General features: G+C 36.0%; 1 protein-coding gene across 2 annotated transcripts in view; it reads left to right on the forward strand.

Moving 5' to 3' along the window:
- LOC115215002 overlaps positions 1 to 17,359 on the forward strand; it is a 156,888-nt gene that overhangs the window by 47,065 nt on the left and 92,464 nt on the right. For both annotated transcript variants that reach the window (XM_036505636.1, XM_036505637.1), the window contains exons 3-8: positions 754 to 866; positions 3,102 to 3,191; positions 4,876 to 5,058; positions 8,313 to 10,445; positions 14,497 to 14,635; positions 16,269 to 16,360. In XM_036505636.1, coding sequence (XP_036361529.1) covers positions 754 to 866; positions 3,102 to 3,191; positions 4,876 to 5,058; positions 8,313 to 10,445; positions 14,497 to 14,635; positions 16,269 to 16,360 — 2,750 coding nt within the window. The remainder of the gene's footprint in view (positions 1 to 753; positions 867 to 3,101; positions 3,192 to 4,875; positions 5,059 to 8,312; positions 10,446 to 14,496; positions 14,636 to 16,268; positions 16,361 to 17,359) is intronic.

Genomic DNA, 17,359 nt, shown 5'->3' on the forward strand with positions numbered 1-17,359 from the left:
TTGATTTTCTTTCTATCAATGTAGAAAAGTATAAACTAGCTTCTTCAAAATAACTCAAGGTGACTACATTGCTGTACTTGTGACGCATAATGAACCAAATGAATGTAGTTTTGTAGCTCACCATAATGATGTTTCTTTACAAACTTCTGGGTTGTCCAGTTTGACCTTTAAAAAGAAATATCTATGCATTTTATGCACTAGTGGTAGTCAATGGTTTGGTCTTTGTTGTGATAAAAATGATTGACTTATTTTTGAGGGTAGGCAAAAACTGATACCTGTAAAAAAAAATCTGTTATATAATCAAAATAAGATAACTGTTTCATGGCACAAACATTACAGGGCTTATCTTTTGTTTCTGTTCATTGTGCATCAATTTTATAATCAGTAAGTTTCATTTGAATGTTGCTTGTGTCCAAATAAACACCAAAAGGTGTAGCATGTCTTTATCAAGATTGTTGACACCTTTAGCCTGTTGCTGATGTTTCCACCTGCTACGTTGCACCTGTGCAGTGGCACTTATGCACATTCGTAAATACACTTATGTGCCTGTCAATGAAACTTCTGTTCAGTAAACTGTTACAGACTTTGGAGTATGATTTCTTAGATTTAATCTCTGATTATTAACACATTTTAGCTCAATGTCATTTTTTGTTGTTATTCTAGTTGAGGTCATGTTAAAACTAAAAATTTTCTAAAATGTTGACAAGATTTTGATTGTGCTTCCAATATATATTTCTTTTTTGTTGATTTTAGTGGCCTCTTAAAAGAAGAACGACCCAGCAACAACCCACAGACACTGCATGTGAAATGTGCCATAGTTCTGGGCAAGGAAATTGCCAACTTCTCACAGAAAACTTTGGATGAAGGTATATATTTCTTGAATGAACCATACCTTAAACCTATCTATTATGTGATTATATGTTATAAAACATTCTAAATGATAAGCTGTTGATAAAGGACTTAAATAAAAATGTTATCATTTGAAATGTTTCATAGCAAAATGATCATTCATCTGTTCCTTTGTCATAAAGCCTTTTCTTTATCATTGTTTATTTACCATGTTACATGTTGCCGTAGACAAGAACAGGTTTTTTTTTTGGCGTTTTTTTTAATAGTTTGTTGATAATTTTAGAAAAGATAAAAATAGTGTTTTTATAGCTATCTTTTCAAAAATCCTGGAAATTGCAACAACAATGTATTTTAGCAACAATCTTTTATCAGAACTTTTTACATCCCGTATGTATGTATGTGTGTATGTGTGTGTGTGTGTGTGATGTCAATTATTAGCTCACATGCTTTCATTGCTGGATATCTGACTCTTTCTTTCTAAACAGGGAAAGTGGTCAGAATTGTCAGATAGTCAAAATGAAGCAAACTAATAATAATAATAATAATAATAATCCTTTCTACTATAGGCACAAGGCCTGAAATTTGTGGGGAGGGGGATAGTTGATTACATCGACCCCCCCCCCCCCCCCCAGTGTTTTGCTGTTACTTATTTTATGAACCCCGAAAGGATGAAAGGCAAAGACAGACGAAATACTGCTTAGCAGTTTGCCCAATGTGCTAACGATTCTGCCAGCTTGCCTCCTTAATAATAATAATAATAATAATAATAATAATCCTTTCTATTATAGGCACAAGGCCTGAAATGTTAGGTGAGGTGGGCTAGTTGATTTCAGAGGCCTTTTTGATCAGTTTTGATCAAGGGCTCTCCAACAACAAGATGATAAAAAAAACGAAATGTCACCGACACTATTTTTTTACATGAGAAGTTTTGGGTTCCATACATTTTGATATATTTTAATTTGTTCTTGTGTTGTTTATATAAAATCTAGGTGTGTTATCTATTTTGTTTTAAATCAGGGTTCTCAACCATTTTTTTGTCTCTGGATCCCTTTTGATTACTATTTTATTCTATTTTCTAGTGGATCCCCATTGCCATTCGATGTTTAAAAACTAGTTTTATGCAAACTTCTTCCAAAATTCCTATTTAGGTTGAACTATGGAAAAATATTAGAGAGAAAAAAAACAAAACAAGAAAACTAGCTGTTTGTTGCTATACATACCAATACATATGCTGAAAGCAAAGTTTTTGCAGAATGCTATTGGACCCCCAATTTACTGTTTTGTCATGTGGGCCTCCAAAAATCTTATATGGATTCCAATTGAGGAAGCACTTTTTGAAATGATCTAACCCATGTATATCTACAATTAGCATAACAATCGACTTGTAAAAAATTTAAGTATTGTTGACTTTGAATAATATACAGAGGGGCCCAAAAGTAGGTTTACAGTTATCACATAGGCACTTTAACCCTTTTGTTACTAATCCGGTTAAAACCGGCTCTGGCTATGTGGTAAAATGTCTTGTTTTCATAAGTTTTGAATTAAAATATTCCACCAAGCTTTAGTCACAATTTACATTCCTAACACTAGCTTAATAATAACTAAGTTATTTTACTAAATTCTTTGTTATATTTAAAATAATTGAAAGAAACTGAGAGCATCTCAAAATAAATACAGTAATGAAAGGGTTAAATTTCTTTTCAAGCATTTTATTACATTTAAATTTCTATCTTACTAACTGAAAAGGGAGCTTGACAAAATTAACTAAATTAGCATAGAATACTGGTTTCAGATTTTTTATAATTAAGATCTAAACTTGTTAATATATAAATACGAAAGAGATGATTGAATAACTAAACCTACTTCTGGGCCACCCTGTATATTAGTTTCTACTATTTCATTTTTTTTTTATTACCCGCTGCCTTCTTAGTCTTCCCATTTAATTGTATACATTTTCTGTTTGACCTGAGTTGTAGCACTTCAGGTAATGTTATTTGTAGTCTTAGAAAGACATTTATTGCTATTTTATATCTGTTTACAACTATCATAGATGGGACTTTTTGTTTTTAAAGCTAGATGCTCTTTCTACTACTCAACTGCTCAACATAATCTATTCTTACTTTATGGTTATCAATGACATTAAGACAAACAGAAACTTTTTCAGGAATACAACATTACAGCAAACATACAAACCTATTTTAAAGGAATTCTTGCAATATATATTTCATTTGCCTTTTCCCTTTTTCTTCCAGATATCCCACCTCGTTTATGGAAAGAAATTTCAGCGTACATGTGTCCTTGGACTTTAATTAAGCTTGGTGAAGAATTCCTATTAAAGAAAGGTAAAAAAAAAAATGTAAAAATAAGCCTAAATCAAAGAATAATTCTTTACATCATCATCATTTAACATCCTTTTTACCAGCATGGGTTGAATGGTTTGGCACGAACAGACAAGACAGATTTACATTAGCATGCTTTCTACAGCTGGATGCCCTTCCTAAAGCCAACTACTTTACAGTATGTACTAGATTGGATTTTTTCTCATGGTACCGGCACTGGTGAGGTCACCAAGTACCTTTACATTTAGAAGCCACAGAAATAATTTGTGTTGATTTCTGTATCTATATTTACATTTTATTTCCTTGTTTAGCCAGAGCAGTAGTATACATGACCTTTTGTCGGTCTTTTGCAACTGGTAGAGGAAACAGAATCTGAAGAATCGAACAAATTTTATTTCACTTGAATATTCCTCTTCTCCACACACCGTTCTCTTCTGCGATTATTGTTTGTAGTTATGACATTTGGTTTATACTAATGCTCCAAGATGCTTTTGTCTTTCTCTCTTGCCAATATTAACATCTTGTACTTTTCGTTTTTCTATTAGCTTGTAATGCGAGCTTAGTTGCATGGATACAACTCGGTGATATGTTAGAGGAATCTTGCCAATACATTGGTAGAGCATTTATTTAGGGATATTTCAGCTGATTGTCATTCTGGCAGTACATGATTCAACCTTAAACATGCTTTGTCATAAGATTTCTTCTTTCTTTACATCATCCTTGTTGCAATGATTGCTAATAGTACACGTGCATAGTCTGATCAGCCAGTCCTAGGCACGTTGGCACTTCTGTGTCTGTAAGTAAATGTCAGCTATTCCAATGATGTGCATTGTCATAAGGGTTAGTGTATTCATTGCAGTTGTGTGTTAGGATTTGTGTAGTCTGCTGTGAAAGAGAGCCTGAATGTCATTGCTTTCATTTAGGTGTGCTAAGCAGCAGTTTGGAAGGAATAATATCATTCCTGAAGTATTTGACAGGGTCTATAATCGAGATCAGCTATTTACATATCGTTAACCATTTTATTTTCTTTAACATAATGGAAATGAGGGGAAATAAAAGGAATGAGTTTCTTCACTCAACTTCCTTATAATCTGGTCGTTTTATGCAGTAGTGTTATACGCAGTTATTTCCCTTAGAACCTTTTCTATTTTCTTAATTTCTTTTTTATCAATTGAAACAGATGACTTTTCCTAGGATTCCTCATCCCTCTGGTTTCCATTTTTAAAGTTCCTTTTCTGAGCTTTTTTCGTTTTTGTGATTTTTAGAGAGTACTGAGCGACGTTTGAAATTATTTTGGTTTTCAATTGATCATTATTGGCGGCTGGCAGAAACGTTAGCACGCCGGGCGAAATGCTTAGCAGTATTTCGTCTGCCGTTACGTTCTGAGTTCAAATTCTGCCGAGGCTGGCTTTGCTTTTCATCCTTTCGAGGTCGATTAAATAAGTACCAGTTACGCACTGGGGTCGATATAATCGACTTAATCCATTTGTCCTTGTTTGTCCTCTCTGTGTTTAGCCCCTTGTGGGTAGTAAAGAAATAGGTTATGTACTTTAAAGACCCATGCATTGGTAATTGTAACATGTTAAGTTCATTACCATGTGGTTAGTGGCTAACATCCATTCTAGCCTCATAGTTATTAAACAGTGTTATTACTTACCTTGGTCGTTGAATATTTATCTTGTTTCAGGTGTCAATGTTGATGAATGCTGGCAAGCTCATTACAATAGGCGTTGGCCTTGGAAATACAGTCGCAGTGCTTTAGATCTCTTGGATCGACACAACCTTACTCACAAGCAACTCTACATTGATCGGCACTTTATGAAATTTCTCGAGGAGTATTGTCGTATGAAACATTTATGTCTTGAAAGAGGTAAGTCACTTCTCCCTTCTGTTTTACCTTCATTCTGTACTCTTCCACTCTCCTCTAGTGTGGAAGAGTATATGTTATCCTATCTATTTTGTATTATATTCTTTAGTATTTAGATTACTTTGTCAAATGTAACGCTTATTTATTCACATCGTTTTGAATTAATCATGCATTATCTCGTAGCTTCAAGATTTTGTTCATGTGATTGTGTATTTTTAGAAGATAGATGTGAAAGGTTAGATTTGACCAGTTTGAATATAAAGCAGGTAGAATATTTGGGCTGGATATAACTGGTTTAATTGCTGAAGGGTTAACTATTTCTGAAACTATGAGATGATACCTATCTGTGTGTCTATCAAATTCATAATGTTAACATAAGCTGTTATGTCTGTTTACTTTACCTAACTCTGCCTAAGATTTGCAAAACTTTCCGAGAGCTTGAAATATATTATAGATATATAATTTTATAATGTTTCAAAATATTAACCTAATTTTTAGATTATTAGGTGTGTTATTCCTGAAGGTGTTTGTAGTATGACACCTGAAGGTGATTGGTTGGGTGTATATGTTGCCTTGACAAATACTGTATATGTATACTTTTTTGAAAAATGAAGGTAACAGTCTGGAAAATTATGAGTCACAATTAGGGATATTTAGACATTAATGATCCAGTTGTGACAAAATTAGAAATCTAAGTGGAATTTACTTTTAAATCCAGTAAATTCAAGCTCTTGGTTGCTTATCAACTTCAAGTAGTTTACAGCTGAGAGTAACCTGGCCTATTGTATTGCAAAATGTTTGGTAAGTAACCAGAAATTGCTGTAATAGATAACACTGGAAACAGAAGCCATAATTGGCAGCCTGCTGTTGTTTAGGGAAGAAATTATTCTGAACTGCAGAGAACATTCAGTATCATCAGACACTTCTTTACATCCTGGTATATTTACTGCCATTTCCAAAGCATTACTAATGGTTCAGGCTTGCTTAAACAAGTTTTGAAACTGTTTTTCTTTTATATCTAAAGAAGTTCCATGGTTTCAAGTTTGAATGAAACTCTGCATTTGTCATTCTTGTAATTTAATATATATTGTTGTTACTGTTGTTGTCTTTTCCTTCTTAAATTGTAATTAAATCCATTTTTTCCTGTAAAATACTGAAATAACACAAGATGTCTTTATTAGTTAAAATAGTGCTGTAATTATTTCAAGTTTTGATCCTTTAGAAATACTAGCAAATCTACTCGGTTACGATGGAGGCAAAAAATGAGGAAGGAAAGTCATAACAGCAGTATGTCTTGAGAAATGTGTAAATGGGTTTGATAGATTACTGGGTGATGTCTTGGAGAAATCACATTATTGTTGGTGATACAGCATTCTATTGCAGCTATATATGACATGTTTGCGACTAAGTGGCATGTGATGACAATTCACTCCCGGACTGAAATAGGCTCCCAGCTTCTGTATCATAAATGGTTACATGGACCACTCCTAATGAAAGCCAGAGCTTCCTTCGACCACTACATAAAAAGTATTAAGAAAAATGTGTTATTTAGATATACTTTTTAGTTTTCACTATTTTATGCTTGCTTATACTCTTACACATTCAAAGCTCACAAATTTCCTTATTTAAATTATGAAACATATTCCTTTCGATAATATCAATATGATTACAAAACTTCTTTGTAGACGATATTTTCTGTTTGGTCGACACTAATTTTCAAATTACTGGATTCTGTTGCTCTACTCACAGCGATGTATAACTGGCTGTGTGTAAACATCAGAGTAGGTAAAAGTACACCTACATGATCTAAAGTTTGGCCCTGTGCCTTGTTTGCTGTGAATGTGGGAGCGGAAACTTTAGGGTTACAAAAAAATCAAACTAAGACTTACCTCTCACTTTTCTATGCGAATAATGTCTGGATGTTCTGGTTCCATGGGTTATTTTGATTGACAAAGCTAAGATGTAGACAACAGCTGCTTCGATGAGCTCTTTTGAATCCTGCTTGAGACTGACACACTTCAATGAGATGGAAGCACTCCGTCGGTTACGACGACGAGGGTTCCGGTTGATCCGAATCAACGGAACAGCCTGCTCATGAAATTAATGTGTAAGTGGCTGAGCACTCCACAGACACGTGTACCCTTAACGTAGTTCTCGGGGATATTCAGTGTGACACAGAGAGTGACAAGGCCGACCCTTTGAAATACAGGTACAACAGAAACAGGAAGTAAGAGTGAGAGAAAGTTGTGGTGAAAGAGTACAGCAGGGATCACCACCATCCCCTGCCAGAGCCTCATGGAGCTTTAGGTGTTTTCGCTCAATAAACACTCACAACACCTGGTCTGGGAATCGAAACCGCGACCCTATGACCGCGAGTCTGCTGCCCTAACCACTGGGCCATTGCGCCTCCACACACTTCAATAACCACTAAATAATTACAATTTTTCCATTCTATTTTCGCTATTAACTGTCTTTGCGACACCCTTTGTATCTATGATGGGGCCACAAACTATATGATGAAAATCCAGAGTTACTTGTAGTCGGTGAATTTTTAATAAAAATGCGAAGGTGATTTATCAATTCAAAAATCGATATGCATGAAATAATCAGGCTTTCTGATTTTTTGATGCTGAAATCCTTCCTGACGACTGTCTTTGTAATCCCCAAAAATATCATAACCATTGATCCTGCTGCCTGGCTGTGAAGAGGGAACAGACAAAGAGTCAGGCATAACACCCATTATAGTAAGGTTTAGAATTTGGTTGTTAAGTACATCATATATCTTTTTCTGTATTTGTTTTTCGTATTGTTTTATTTAACCCTCCCCCCACCCAAATTTAATAAATTGTCATGTGCACAATGAACAGCAAGAATTGGAATGATGACATAAAAATTTGAATGATGACACACATATATATATATATGGTCTGACAAATTTGAACAGTAATATGCTAATTATTGTTGTATTTCACCTTTGGAGAAGAATGTCTCCTTTCAGATGAATGTTTGTCCATAGAACACTTGATTTATTAGCAAAAGGGGTCTTTGGGGCACCCTTTGTTTCAACATTGTTGTGTCTTTGCAGCCAAAGCTAAGGAAACATAATGATGATCTCGAGTAACGTTACAAACCCTTGATAAACTTGCTCTACCGGCTTCTGTTGTTTTGAAATGGTTTAAAATTTTAACTAAACAAACTATATCTTGAATCCATTTACTTTCATCTTTTTAATATCACTTCTTTTATTTCTGTTTCAGTTTTGAGTCACGACTTCATGTGGTGTTCTGTATATGAATATGACCCTAAAGTCACCTGTTACCTTCCAAAACATGTCCAGGCGAGCATGAAGACTGACACAATGGCAACACGAGTGTTAGCTCTTGCACCATACGTCACCTCCTTGACCTTGAACTCAACCCTGTCTGTATTTTTAGAATGCCATTTAGAATTGGTTCATCTGTTGTTAAATTCAGTTGTCTTGTTACGTGTTCAGTGCCATCCTGCCATTACGGAGTCAAACTGTTGTTGGAATATCATAGAAACTTTTCTAAAACATGGCAAACTTCAGGAATTTTCCTTAACTTTTTCAAAACGTAATGATGGCTTTGTAGGATTCTTTGAACGTTTAATGAAAATTTGTGCTGGCATTCATGATTCTGAATCGGACACCGTTCTGGATTCTAGCTTTGACTGTGATATATCTGATTGTTCCAAGGATGCGTTTGATGAACATTCTGAAAAGATTGTAAACTCTCTCAAGTGTAAAAGTGTTTATAATTTTGATTCTTCTATAGCCAAAAAACTGAAACTTCACTCAGAAAATATATATTTTTATAACAATAACAATGATAAAAATAATAATAATGACTCTGGTGATAATCTTAATAATTGTCAAAGAGTATTTAATAATTCAAATTCTTTGTTTGATAGTATTGGTGCTGTTGATAAGAATGGTCACTCTGTGAATTGTGAAGATAGTATTTCTGATGTTGGTAAGATGCAGAAAGTTTTAGACCAGAAGCTGCGACGTGAAAAAGAGTTAAATACCCCAGCGGTGCGTAATCTTGGTTGCTGTCAGAAGTTCAGAGACAAAGAAGGAAAGAACAAAGATTCTCTCTTAACATCTTCTGAAGAAAACTCACTGCTTACTTCGATGCTTTGGCATCAAAATCTTAGTTCACAAAACTCCTCTTCCAGTGAATCTCATTGTCATTCAAATATTGATGCGAGCCCCAAGTCTCGTAAATGCTTGAAGAGTACATTCAGTCGGTTTGATTCCAAAAATCATGTTATCACCACTCATTCGAAAAACATGAACTGTCTGAATATGTCTTCAAATCCATTTATGATGAATTGCTGCAATTTTAAAGAACATTCGATTTCCACAGATAAGCTTTGCAAGCTTTGCTCCTATAGAATGAACAACTGTTTTCAATCCATGACTTCTTGCCCACATTCCATAAAGTTTGAAACAAAACGGAAGACATCTTATTCAGTATTAACTGCACTTCTCTCAAATTCTTATGATGAACTTGCAGAAGTGAAAAAGCTTCGACCTGCAGATAGATATCGTTACTGTAAACCATTAGGAAAAGAATTTGGTTTCTGCTCTTCGACTGGGAAAGATTCTATATCGCCATTTAGCAATTCATGGGATGATAATCTGTCAGGTTCAAGGTCTCTGTGTGAGGAGGAGAACATTTCTGTTGTGAAGTGTTACCAAAATGCTGATGATCTGTCTCAAAGTGACAAAGCCTCTAAAACATCTGATATAGGTTCCAGTACTGAAAGTGAAGTGCCTAATACAGAGAGTTCAGCTTCTATGAGCTCAAGTAACATTTCAACAGAGACTGATACATCTTCTGATCAAAATGGCTTTGACTCTTTTATAGGTAAAATAAAAGATGAAAATGGAATATCGAACAAATCCTGTTTTAAGTCTCCTCCCACTCCCAAAGAAAAGAAAAGAATGTGCCCTAGTGAAGACGTAAAATCACGGACAAATTCAGCTGTTGATAGTTTCTCTCCTTTGACACCACAACAGCTGGAATCCCGCCGAATGTCTTTTGATATCTATGCTGATTTGGATGAGGGCATTTCAGAGGAAGAAACACCAAATTCCAAAACGGACTCTTCGTTGTCAGATTCACAGTGGTTGTCTCCTGCAAATTGTCAGCATTCTTCTCCAGTATCAACTCCAGGTAGCACCAAATCTGACAATTCGTTGTGGGACCTTTGCTTAGGTTTGTCTAAAAAGACGCATTCTCTGTCATCAAAGGGTTTGAAATCACTGAGGCTTATTGGTGAACCTAATCCCCATATAGGTGATATTTTGAGGGATGTTCTACCAATGTGGCCATCTCTACAAAAGCTTTATTTGAATGTATCTGGTAAGTGTTGTTGCTGTTATTATTGCTAAGATTATTATTGAGTGAGAGATGAGTGCACACCATCAAAGTGATACCAGGGTACAAATATACGAAGCCCAATATACCCATCATGACTACCTGTCTGATAAGGGTACACCAAACGTGCATCACAACCACATGTGCGCGACATGGTGATCTCATATCAAGATAAACAGTGCATGATATTGCAGGTGGACCCCAGTTAGAATTTTCTTCATGTTGAGTAGCCCATCCTACTCAAAATTGTCCTTGAATAAGGTTTGTTAAAGGACGAACAAAACACTCTTGTTTCCAGAGCTAAATTATTCAAACCCCCACAAAATTCCTCTCAACACATGGCTATGATGCTTGTCCACTACTTCTGCTCATGATCAGAGATGCACACATCGTCAGCCACTAAGAGACATATCAACTGGTTAAGCCCTCTCCCAAGTTTCAGGTCTTCTGCCTTTAGTAGAAAGAATCATTTTTATTATTAAAGTGGCAAGCTGGTAGAATTGTTAGCATGTTGGACAAAATGTTTAGTGGCATTTCTTCTGACTCTTTCAATTCTGAGTTTAAATTCGACCATGGTCAGCTTCGCCTTTCATCCTTCTCGGTCAATAAAATAAAGTACCAGTCAAGCACTGAGGTCAATGTATTCGACTTGCCCCTCCGCTCAAAATTGTTATAGCTTTTTCTCAAATTGAGAAAGCAGATGGTGCTAGAAATCTTATATAAAAGAAACTACCGAAGAGGCTACCATTGTAAATATGTTCAGTTTTGCAAATCATCATTTAGAGTATTAAATACTCTATTAGATTGTAGAGTGTAGCTGAATGCGGTCCCTTGTCAGGAATAGCAGCCAAATCTCCTTTAGAATATATCCTTTGGTCTTAAATATAGGAAGGACTCATTGGATAATCTAGTCCTATATATCTCTAAAAAGAGACAGTCATGGCTAGAAAATCTTTGGCAATAGGTTTGCTTTCTGAGGTTTTCCAGTAAGTGACAACATTAGGAATGACTAAATATCCCATGTGAAATACTGAAATGTATGTGGCACCTTAGACAAGTGTCTTCTACAATAAATAACCCTTGGCCAACTAACGCTTTATGAGTGGATTTGGTTGTTAGGAAAGGAAAGAAGCCTGTTGTGTGTGTGTGTGTGTGTACCTCCTTGTCTTGACATTGCTTGATAATTTTAAATGAGCATCACTGCCATACAAAGTGTGTCGTTCTTTTCCAATTTTTTGTGAAAACTTGTTTGGTCATGGGGAAATATCTGGTTTGGTAACAAGTGAGGGTTGGCAACAGGAAGGGCATCTAGCCATAGAAAATTCATTAAAACGAATTCCCTCAGACCCATGTGAACATGATAATGTGTAATGTTGAAACAGTGGTAATGATGACACACAGGAACTGTAATAAAAGATTAAATCAGTGTCATCATCATCATCATCGTTTAACGTCCGTTCTCCATGCTAGCATGGGTTGGACGGTTTGACCGGGGATCTGGGAAGCCAGAAGGCTGCACCAGGCTCCAGTCTTATCTGGCAATGTTTCTACAGCTGGATGCCCTTCCTAACGCCAACCACTCCGTGAGTGTAGTGGGTGCTTTTTACGTGCCACCTGCACAGGTGCCAGGCGAGGCTGGCAACGGCCACGGTCGGATTGGTGCAATTTACGTGCCACCTGCACGGAAGCCAGTCAAGGATAGTGCTTTTTACGTAGGGGTCCTGGCATCTGCTTGGTGCGATGTTGATAAATGCTAAATCCTTGAAGCATCACTCCAAAGTTTGATCAAGGGCAACAGTATGTATATAGCTATATACTGTATCTGCTGAGCAATTGTTGTTTAACTCTACATTAGCCCTGATTGAGCAGGCTTATGCTTAAAACACATGCTAGCTGAGACCATCTCATCGTTTTTAATATCTAGAACTACACTACCAATCTGTCCTTCCCTTTTTAAGGCTGTAGACGTAATTAGAGGGATATTTGGTTGCTATTTCTAGCAGGTTAAGCTCCTATGCATATGTTCCTCTGAACAGTTGTTTAATTTCTGTGGCACACACACACATACACACATGAATATATATTCCCATTTATTCCACCTCGCAAGTATCTCTTCCCAGTTTTGAGCTCTAACAAGGGAGATAACTCTGCTATTGCAGAGTTTATTCTTGCTAGGACGAGCTGTAACTGTTGTATCATAATTTAGTGGGCGGTCATAGATTGCATTCTTATGCTAAGGGACAGATATTTAACTGGTTAAATACAGTTATCTGCTGAGATAGCCCCAGGTCAGTCCCATTTAAGTAGGCCGATGTTCTAAGGCATTCCAGCTAAGACCATCGTTTTTGTCTTTTTTTTTTAAGACTATTTCTAAGATTGCCCTTTTTTTAAATTGTAGGTTGTGATTTGAGGGTGATTTAGCTACTATTTCTAGAAGATTGACTACTTAGTGGCTCTTTAATTCTCCTTTATGTGTTTCCATACACTGTGACCAACGTAGTTATGCATGTTTTTAAATAGTTGCAGCCTGTTTGGTTCTTCAAACGGGTCCATAGGAGACCGCAAGCGATTTTTAGCGGGACTGCAAAGGGACGTTGAAGTATCGTGAAAACGGGGTGGCTTGAGACAGTTAAATTTTAAAATTTTAATACTTTCAATTTTTCACATGCTATCATCCTTTTTTGTAGTTGGCCTCAAAGATCCACGCCACTCCAACGCATTCATTCGCTAATCACACTTGTACAAGTGTAATTGGTCAATAGAAAATATGGGCGTATACTCTTTATTCTTTTACTTGTTTCAGTCATTTGACTGCGGCCATGCTGGAGCACCGCCTTTAATCGAGCAACTCGATCCCGGGACTTATTCTTTTGTAAGCCTAGTACTTATTCTATCGGTCTCTTTTGCCGAACCGCTAAGTAACGGGGACATAAACACACCAGCATCGGTTGTCAAGCAATGCTAGGGGGGCAAACACAAACACAGACACACACACACACACTCATATATATATACATATATATGACGGGCTTCTTTCAGTTTCCGTCTGCCAAATCCACTCGCAGGGCTTTGGTCGGCCTGAGGCTATAGTAGAAGACACTTGCCCAAGGTGCCACGCAGTGGGACTGAACCCGGAACCATGTGGTTGGTAAACAAGCTACTCACCACACAGCCACTCCTGCGCCTACGGTTGATTGTGCATGTGCTGTTGGTATTTTTCGTTTCTCATTTGTTTTGTAACCAATTGATGAACTGATTCCCCATATTTTTATGCGCATTTATTGTATCCCAATGGGGCTTTGTCTGGATTAAGTTGTGGTTTTTGGGGTTGCTGGTCCATAGGCAGTGCGGTTCATAGTCCGGAAATTACGGTACACGAATGTAATGACGTTGATTATCCAGCATTTTATAGGGGACAGCGAATCATTGAGAAAAATGTAAAATCTTTTGAAAAGTTTAAGGACCATTGGTTTGTATAGAGGGTGGGTAACCTATAAACCCTATATATAGCATGAAGCGCTCACAGTCATTGTATCTACCAATGCAGTTTACTTAAAATATTCATTTTTCCTGTTGATATAAGACCAGTCCCTCCATTGTAATTCAGCAATTTGACACCTAATATATGACCATCACTAGTGAGTTGTGGAGGGCTTTTGCCTTTTCTTTTTACTTTGTTCTCTTTGTGTTGCTAGGTAACCTCACTAGTGTTGGTGGTATGATAAAAAAAAAAAAAGCATCCACTACACTCTGTAAAGTGGTTGACATTAGGAACGACATACAATTGTCGAAACCATACTAAATCTGACACTGGAGCTCAACAGAGCTCTTCGGCTTGCTGGATCATGTCAAATCATCCAACCCATGCCAGTATAGAAAACATGACGATGTCAGAGGTGATGCGATATTTAGGAGAAGTGTATTGAAGGTTGCATTAAATTTTAATATAAATCAAAAAATTTGCTAATGAATTATTTATGATGTTACATTTCCCATTTGCAGTGAGATGTTTAATTGCAATTGATTTACTTTCTAGGACTGAACAATCCAGAACTTCTTGATATCATCAGTGATCTCGTGAACAAAAAGCAATTGAAAGATCTCAGTATTATTGGCTGTGAAACAGAAGATGGCGTGTTCCGTAGACTTCTGAATTGTCTACTCAAGAGTTACAGGTATTTCATTGAATTTATACTGACTTTGAGAAGTGGTATTTTCTATGTTGTTAACCTGCATCCATCCTGGTGTTAGTCTCCAATATGTTTCATTTATATCATTTTTGATGTATGGATGTACACAAATATGGGGCGCTTTGTAATTATAAGTCACAAAATTGGGAGTCTAGGAATAAAAAATGAAAAAACAAACACCACCAGTCTTGTGATTTTCAACTCAAAAGCGACAGACAGGAATAGTATAACTTATTTATTATTTTTTTAATTTATGCACCCTTTTCAAGCCTAACCAGGCTCATGGGCCCGGTTTCTATGGTGTATGTGTTCCCCCCAGCTGGACAGGATGCCAGTCCATCGCAGCGTTACTCAAGAAACAGGAAGAAAGAGAGAGAGAAAGTTGGGGTGAAAGAGTACAACAGGGGTCGCTACCACCTCCTGCCAGAGCCTCGTGGAGCTTTAGGTGTTTTTGCTCAATAAACGCATACAACGCCCGGTCTGGGAATTGAAACCGCAATCCTCCGACCACGAGTCCGCTGCCTTAACCACTGGGTCATTGCGCCTCCACTAGTATAACTATCATCACTTTAATGTCATTTAGAAGATAAAACTAGTAGGGTCTTGAAACATTGTGTGTTGGGAATTTATTTAAATGAAAGAGTATCACAACACCTTAATTAGTGACTTAATTAAATGGATCATATTTATATTTTGAATGAGACACTTATTCACACCCACTCTCACTCATACTCTCACTCACTCATTGGAATGTTTAGTTTGAAATAATTAGCATTTCACTTATGAACTGCAATTGATTTCTGTGAATTTTAAAAAATACTCGTCACATTTTATCCATTATATACAAGTACAATATAAATTTCTGGAACCCTTGGTTTCAAAACCAATTCTAGATTACTGTTTTTTCCAAATCTTGTGTTGTCGCACTCTTGACATATTAAATTTATTTAAATGATTAAATGAAATACAGATACTCGTTCATTAGTATAAATGATACACATGTATTGATACCATTGGCATCCAGCTGTAGAAACCATGCTCTGGTCAAACTGTCCAACCCATGGACAACAGACTTAAATGGTGATGATGTGCTGTGCGAGGTACCAGTAAACTAGTCTCATCGCCACTGAAATTTGAAATCCCTGCTTGTAGATTAGTGTGGATTATAAGAGGTTCCAGACCATCTGTCTCCAGAAAGTTGGTGTTGTACTTGTGTCCATAATAATATTTTCCTTATTAACAAGATCAAAAATCAACTTTTTTTAAAATGAAGGCATGAACAACAAATGACCACATGCCTCATCTCTTTAATTCTAAAGTATCATAATCAGTCATATCGTTGAGAAATGTGAGAGCTAGAATGAAATATTGGATTTTTGTTTATTGGAGCATCAAGGGTTTGAATCCAGTTTCATACGTTACCCTATGCCCTTGAACAAGATACTTCATTAAATAAACTCCTGTTGAATTTAAGTGCTACTGATATATTTCGAATCTGATAATGTTTCTTATTCTAAGATGTACAAAATTCTGAATTGTTTTCAAAAGATGTGTGTTCTTTGTTTCTATTTAATTAAACAAATTACCTTAATCAATTTATATTACTTGATACCTTCAGAGATGACGGTAAGAAAGAAGGGTTGAATTTACTCAATATTCAAAGTTTGGCTGATCCAAGCATCACCTGTTCTGCTATTTTACCTCAAGCTGGTGAGTAATGTTTTAGATTATAATTACCTTAATTTCTAATATATTGTCTTGTTTGATTGGTGTTAACTCTGTGGCACGTGTTTTAAAAATTATATTTTTCTGAAATGCTGTTTAAGGGACGAAACTTACTCTCTTGGCAATGCATTTCTCTCCCTTGAGTTTTGTTGCTTGTGAGATTTTTTTCTCTTTTTGTCTGAACCTATGAAATTGCTTGAAGCTGTCTTTCTTTATCTAATCTGGTCATTATGTGTCACTGATCATCAAGAGATGTATGGTTACATAGTGTATAATCTACATTGGATTTTATTTCAAGAGATACAAGAAGACAGTTATTGTTGGTTAGAATAAAGCCATTCCCAAACGAATAGACCAATGATTAACTGTATAATCCCCAGCTGTGATAATCCCATCTTTTAGTTTGGCAGTCTGTTTAGGATTGTGTTATCCAATGCATCCTTCCTTTCTTTTCTTAAAATCTCATTTGAGGGAAAGATTAGTTATTTTGAACAGTTTGGGCTCACAATAAGTAAATTTTGAATAACAGTTGCACATTGAAGCTGTAGGCTCATTTATTTAGCAGCACATTTTTGTAGAAGCTTCCAACAAATATTGAAGTGGCAGTTTTTTTTGAAGACCCAAGTCTAGGTTTGAGCCCAGCAGATCTAAATAATGATTGATAGCAATCATAAGTGGGTATATTGGGAAGGGAGATCAACAAATAAACTTATTATTACTGGTCAGAGTTGGAAACTAATTTTTACGTTTCATGGCCTTAAGTTTTCCTAAACTATTTAATTTGTTGAAAAATCTGTTTATCACCTAAATGCCCGTATATACTATTATATATACGTTATTTTATGAAGTACTGTATATATCAAAATATTCGTCAGTCCTCTACACTGACATAATTCCATTATAACTATTGGGTATTACTTACTAAAAAAGTACAATTCTAGAATGACTTGATATTTCTTTCGTATTTTATCTAAATCTAAGGAA

This window comes from Octopus sinensis, linkage group LG8, assembly GCF_006345805.1.
Source record: "Octopus sinensis linkage group LG8, ASM634580v1, whole genome shotgun sequence".
NCBI lineage: Eukaryota > Metazoa > Mollusca > Cephalopoda > Octopoda > Octopodidae > Octopus > Octopus sinensis.